This window comes from Lactuca virosa, chromosome 3 (genome assembly GCF_052849685.1).
Source record: "Lactuca virosa cultivar CGN04683 chromosome 3, Lactuca_virosa_CGN04683_v6, whole genome shotgun sequence".
In the NCBI taxonomy this organism is placed as follows: domain Eukaryota; kingdom Viridiplantae; phylum Streptophyta; class Magnoliopsida; order Asterales; family Asteraceae; genus Lactuca; species Lactuca virosa.
Window position 1 is genome coordinate 130837209 of NC_136428.1, and position 6446 is coordinate 130843654.

At 35.7% G+C, this 6446-nt stretch overlaps 1 protein-coding gene across 1 annotated transcript; it reads left to right on the forward strand.

The window, feature by feature from the left end:
- The first annotated feature begins 5488 nt into the window (after nt 1-5488).
- Nucleotides 5489-6007, forward strand: LOC145164054 (uncharacterized). Its single transcript, XM_079082775.1, has one exon. It carries the CDS (start codon nt 5489-5491, stop codon nt 6005-6007), a length of 519 nt encoding a protein of 172 aa, XP_078938901.1.
- Nucleotides 6008-6446: the final 439 nt, after the last annotated feature.

The window sequence follows — 6446 nt, forward strand, 5'->3', positions numbered from 1 at the left end:
AATGAGATACACGATTTGTTGCTAGAATGAGATACCAGAGTTGTTGCTAAAATGAGTATACAAGATTTGTTGATAAAACGTGATGTAAGACTCGTAGATGTACCAAGTCCCCAGTCATGAATTCATAACCCCAGCCTAATGACCGAATTGTGCCCTAGTGACTACTATGTGTATCAAAAACATAGTGTATAAAATGGTAAAATGCACTCAAGCGAATCGTGAAAGTGAGGAGTTGTCTACTTCGGGCTGGCGTTATCCATGATGACCATATACTCAAATGAGTTAATGATTAGTGTGAACTGATTCCAGGGACCTAAATGTGATAAGACCTCATGAATTGACACTAGCATACACATACAAAGCAACTTATAGCAACCAAGTTTATACGAGTCAAATAATTATAATGAACGTAAGTAGTTTAGCTACAACAAGTCATGTTTTCTTTTGCATGATTGAAGACTTGTAGTATGCAGTGAAAAGAATTAATTCTGAGGTATATGGGAACTGATACGTCGCTTCAAAGTCAAGGATTTGCAGGGTAGACATGTGAAGCATTAAATGCATGCGGCACACAAGTCAAGATTTTAGCAGTATATACTTATACGTGTGTGAATGGAAGAAGAAAGTTACGGCTCAACGAGTATTTATATTCACTTCCTCTTTATTTGTTATTAATTACTTCTCCTACTTCAATTATATAAATCATCACATTCTTACCGCAACTTTTAACTTCTCCCTCACAAATGGATCCACCTGCAGATCATCAAAACCCCATATATGACCTCGATTGGTTTCCGTACTTTGATCATCAAGATCTTTTCAGGTATATATAAACGTCACTCATTACCCTATCTTTCGCACAGAAAAGTGATTTTGTCTATATTGATCAAAACATGGTTTGGATCTGTAGTGATCAAAAAGAGTATTTCATCGGGTTGGATTTGATTATCTTGAGTTTTTTTTTTTTTTTTTTTTGGCAGTGGTGACATGCTCGACCATCATGATTACGAGTTGTCGGAAAAATTGCATGAAGTGCTCGATCAGAACGTTTCCACAGTTCTCAACAAAGATCAAAACATCATTTCTAGAAATGAGTTTCACGATTTGGATCCCCTTAAAGACATAAGCTTATGGGATTGTTGGGAGGATGGTAATTTACCATTGGTTAGTTTCAGGGAAGACTGTAAATCCGGTGGTGAGGCTACAGGTAGTTCTAGTGCTGCCACCACTGATCACGGTGGCCGGAAGGTGGCAAATAGATTGAGACCATTGGAGTTTGAAGAGATAGCGAAGTACTTTGAGATGCCGATAATCATGGCAGCAAAGGAACTAGGGATAGGATTAACATTGTTGAAGAAAAGATGCAGAGAGCTAAACATAAACAGATGGCCTCATAGAAAACTTAAGAGCCTTCAATCCCTCATTCAAAATGCCGAGGTAAACTACGATAATAACCTTCTATATATTACTCATGCATGTATGCATGCACTTGGTAACCAAAGTAGTTTTGGTATTTTCTAAAATTTTAATTATTAGTTTCATTATAACATAAACATAGGCCCTAGGCATATGCCACATCGAATCAATTGTTTTACTACGATTTCTGATTTATATTTACATAAACTTAACTTATTGTAAATTTTATGAACTCACACGAAAAATATATTGCATCTACTTAATAAAAAACTAGGAGTTGGGATTAAAGGAAGAGGTAGAGACGTTAGCAGGGCACAAAAAGATGATGGAGAAATTGCCAGGTATGGAATTGACAGGAAGAACAAAGAAGCTTAGGCAAGCTTGCTTCAAAGCTATTTATAAGAAGAGAGGACTTAAAAATCCTTAGTCCTTACCTTTTCTTTTAGCCATTTTGTTATAATTAGTGGATTTTAATCTACATTGTATGTGTTTTTCTCTTGATAGATTGATACCCTTTTTAGTTTCATTGTGTTTGTCTATTGATTTTTTTTTTTTTTTTTTTGATTTGTTGAAACTTCACAAACGTACTTAGGCACATGCTAGTCAAACCCCAGATAATGTAGTTGATCAGGCTACATCTTCCCAGACTTGACTATATGTCTCTAAGCCCACCTGTGCTGTCCAACAATCGTAATATTTTTGTTCTGTACTTGTGACCCTGTTCTTTGTATGAATGTTGGTAGGTATACTTTAATTAAGAAAAACATTTATTTTTCTAAAGGTATATTTATTTGGAAAATGCACAAATCAGAGACTATTAGTCCCAATTGTGTTTATAGTTTGTATATCTTATGTGGTTTGATACACTTAATTCACTATAAACTGTGCTCTGATACCAATCTGTCACACCCCAAACCGAGGATGGCGGAAACGTCCGGGGGTGGAGGACTTCATGTATAATATCATAACAACAATTGCAATAGTAATTCAAGTAAACACAACCAACATATATATATAATTGAAAAGTTACATCATTATGATTTACATGTTTATAAATCAATTACTATACATGGACAAGATAGGAAATGTTTGACGTCTTAGCATCCCATTCTCAACAACACTTGGTTACCTGTTTAATGATTTCCTGAGAATACAAGTGGTTTGAAAAAGTGTCAACACAATGGTTGGTGAGTTCATAAGTTTTTGTTTCGTATTATTAAATGCTTTTCACTTACAAACCTAGTATTTGTTTTCTTTTGAAATTGGCAAACCATTGTATTTGAGATAATGGTTTATAGAATTGAAAGTTGATTAACAAAGGATAACAACAACAAATAGTCCTCACCCTATACATATACATATGTATATATATAGGATGGGGCATCTAATCATCATACACACTCAACCACGTGCGATCAATCACCTTAGCGTCCCAAGGTGGGGTGGTAAACCCAATAGCGCTATTATTGTCCATAACGTACCTCAAGAATACGGGCATAGTTATGGAGATTAGACTAAAAATGATAATGCACTACAAATACATGTAGCGTAAACAAAACAATATTTATACAAATACTGAGTTATGTATAAATTATAGAAAACTCGTATGGTGATGTGCAAGTAGCCATTTGAAAATCAAGAACTTGAACTACTTGCACCTTGTGTTGTTTTGAAAACTAAAATGTTTAAGTTTACCAAAACCGGTCGTGATTGAAGTTCAACTTTTCTGATGTAATCTATTGAAAACGTTTAATTATGATATTGATGATTTAACTTGTATTCCCCCCCTTAAAACTTAATAAAAATATAAAATGTAGGGGTATGAACTCACCCTTGAAGCGTGAGGTCGATTGGTACGGCATTTGCATTCCTTTGTGAAACGAAAAACATGCCGAGTGAACCGCAAATTCATAATCCTTGAACCTTGAAGTATTACCGGGACCGTTTTGTAACAGGTTTACATTATATGGATTGTTTGTAAATTATTTTAACCAAAGTGGGACTGATTGGGTAAAAATAATTTCAAAGGAGGGGTTATTATCAACAATTGGAATCAAAGATTAGGGTTTGGACTGAAATTGCAAGGTATTTGTCAAAGGAGGTTAAGTTTTGATAATTTAAAAGGAGGTTTGATTTATGTTTGACCTTTGACTGGGTCAAACCCGGAACCCATTTCCCTTTTTTTTTTGTTGGAGCCCCGTATCCGATCCAGTATCAAGGATTAGGGCTTTTGCCCTCATTATGCCCGATCGCTTCCTAAAGAAAGACTCAGTCGGGAGCTTCGGGTGCACGGGACTGCAAAATGGCGAACAACAGGTACGGGGGTGGAGGCGACCGGTCATAGAACCGAAAAGCATCAGAATCACCACCATCACCGCCCGGCTCCGACGTCCCTGTGAAGGTTCTACCTCAGATGACGGAAAACTTAGCCCAAGGGAACGAGGCAGCCGCCTCAGTCGCTGTTCAAGGATACGTCGGGCTTGATTCGATTGGAGCTTGAAGACGAAGGCAGACATGGCCGATGGTAATCATGAGAGGGAGAGATGACTTCTCAGGTGAGCTCTTCTTGATTCTTTTTGCTTCTTCGCCGGTATCGATCCGATTGGAGAGCAATAACAACATCAGTCGATGTTTAGGGTGGGTTGGGTGGTTCCGATCGGGGAAACAGGTGGGGTCGTGAAGGGGATAAGGGAAGGACGAACAAATCGTCGGTGCTGATGGGGAGGTTTGTGGGTTGTTCCGCGACTGGAGAAGAGTTTAGGAGTGGCGGTGGCAGCTTCTTGATTCCCAGACAGCTTCTTCATCAGAAGGAGCCCTCGACGAGACAATTAGGGCGACGGGAAGAGCAGTAACGATTAGCTCCGATCAGAAGAACACCTCCGGTGCTTTGGTTTGGCTCGGATGTAGAAGGAAGAAGAAAAGGGGTTGATTGGCTACTGTTGCTAAGGAATCATCTCATGGGTGCTTGGAAGCTGCGATGTCTGAAGCATAAGGGTGTTTGGGTGGTGCTATATGACAGGAAAAGGAAAGGAAATACAAACGGATTATTGTTCTTCTTGTTTGCAGGTGTACTCGAGAATCAAGAACAGGAGTGTTCTTGCTTTGATACAGGTTTTCCTTTTTCTTTTGGTTGTTCTTGATAGAAACCGATGGGGAGGGTATTTGAGATGTTTGTTCTTGGTTATTTTTATTGAAAATTGATGAATGGGATGATTATTTTGATAGGAATCGATGTAGGAAAAAAAAGTTTGGGTTTCTTTGATAGATTGCAGGAAACAAGGAAGAAAAGGGAAAGAGTAAAGCTATTCCCCTACAGTGTCAATTGGCTTCTTTATTAGTGTCAATTGGCTGTCAATTTATTAGTGTCAATTGGCTGTCAATTTATTAGTGTTAATTGGCTGTCAATTTATTCATTCATTGGTCTATTTGTATTTGTATATTCATTTATTTGAATTTGATATATTAGTAGATGTATTGGTGTATGTATGTATATAAGGTATTTGGTCTTTAGGATTTTACACAATACACAATCTTAAGTGTATATTTATTTCGAATATATATACATTACATATCCTACATGTATTTAGATATTTGCAAAGGTAATTAACACACACACATATATATATATATATATATATATATATATATATATATATATATATATATATATATATATATATATATATATATATATATTATATATATATATATATATATATATATATATATATATATATATATATATATATATAAATTTGAACTTATATATATTAACCATGTAACATTTATTAGTTTGTTAAACCTCGGTTGGTTAAATTAAAAATACAAACACATATACTTAATAGACCCCAATTTACGTGCCATTGGTCTTTATTGCATAACGGCTCACGGGGGTTTGATCGTCGAACTCTGACCGAATTTTACCGGTTTTTACAAGCTCAACATTGATATCCCCGATATGTCTTCTCCATACTTTAGTAGAGGGGCTCGAGCACGTAACGAGGGTAGTGATCATACACTTGAACATCATTACTGAGTGGATATATTTTATGAAGCAATTAATTGTCAATTAATGGAAATAAATCATCGATTCAGTGATAGATCAACAGAATTGCTTCGACTTTCAACAACTTTAGATCCTAAAAGTGTTAATGAGCCCTTTCGAAGTGGTGATGTAATTAAGTTAGTAGAGAAGTTTTATCCTGAAGATTTCAATGAACAAGAGAAAGTAGTTTTGAAGATACAACTTCAACATTATGAGATTGATGTCGTTCAACATGCAGATTATAAACTATTGACATCTGTGTCAGAATTGTGTCAATGGCTGATAAAGACTAGAAGAATAATGAACTTTCATCTTATTTATCGAGTAGCTAGTCTTGTACTTACTCTTCCAGTTTCTACTGCTACAACGGAGAGGTCATTTTCAGTAATGAACCTCATTAAAACAAAGTTACGGAATAAAATGGAAGACGAGTTTTTGAATGACTCATTGGTTTTGCACTTCGAACGGGAACTTGCTGAAAAGATTAGTTTAGAGACAGTTGTACAAGACTTTAAAAATGCAAAAGATCGTCGCGTTCCACTTTGATAAATGATGTAACATATTTATATTGTTTTTCTTTTTTACACTTTTGATATGTCATAAATTTGAACCAAATAAAATTTGTTTATATATTTAATTATGAAGTTTTGATTCCGGCCCCCCTTGTTGTAACGCTTGTGTTCCGCCCCTGGTACTATTTACTCATCAAATCATACACAACAATACGTTTTATAACATCAAGTTACTGATGCATTTATGCATTATCAATGCACAACCAACTTGTAAACAACAACTCATATGTCTCGGTTTAAAAACTATACGATATTATCGTCTCATAATTACTCGTGATAAATTCCATGAAGTAATTCTATGAGCATGAGTTTAATCCAGTACTCAAATCCACATCTCAGGAGTACTCATGAACGTTGCAGCAAACATTTGCTATGTCTAAACACTTAGACAATCTACAAGTTAATTCATGACA

Bases quoted from the DNA above. Each gene is read 5' to 3' on its own strand.
- LOC145164054 (XM_079082775.1), top strand. From the start codon at position 5,489: ATGGAAATAAATCATCGATTCAGTGATAGATCAACAGAATTGCTTCGA.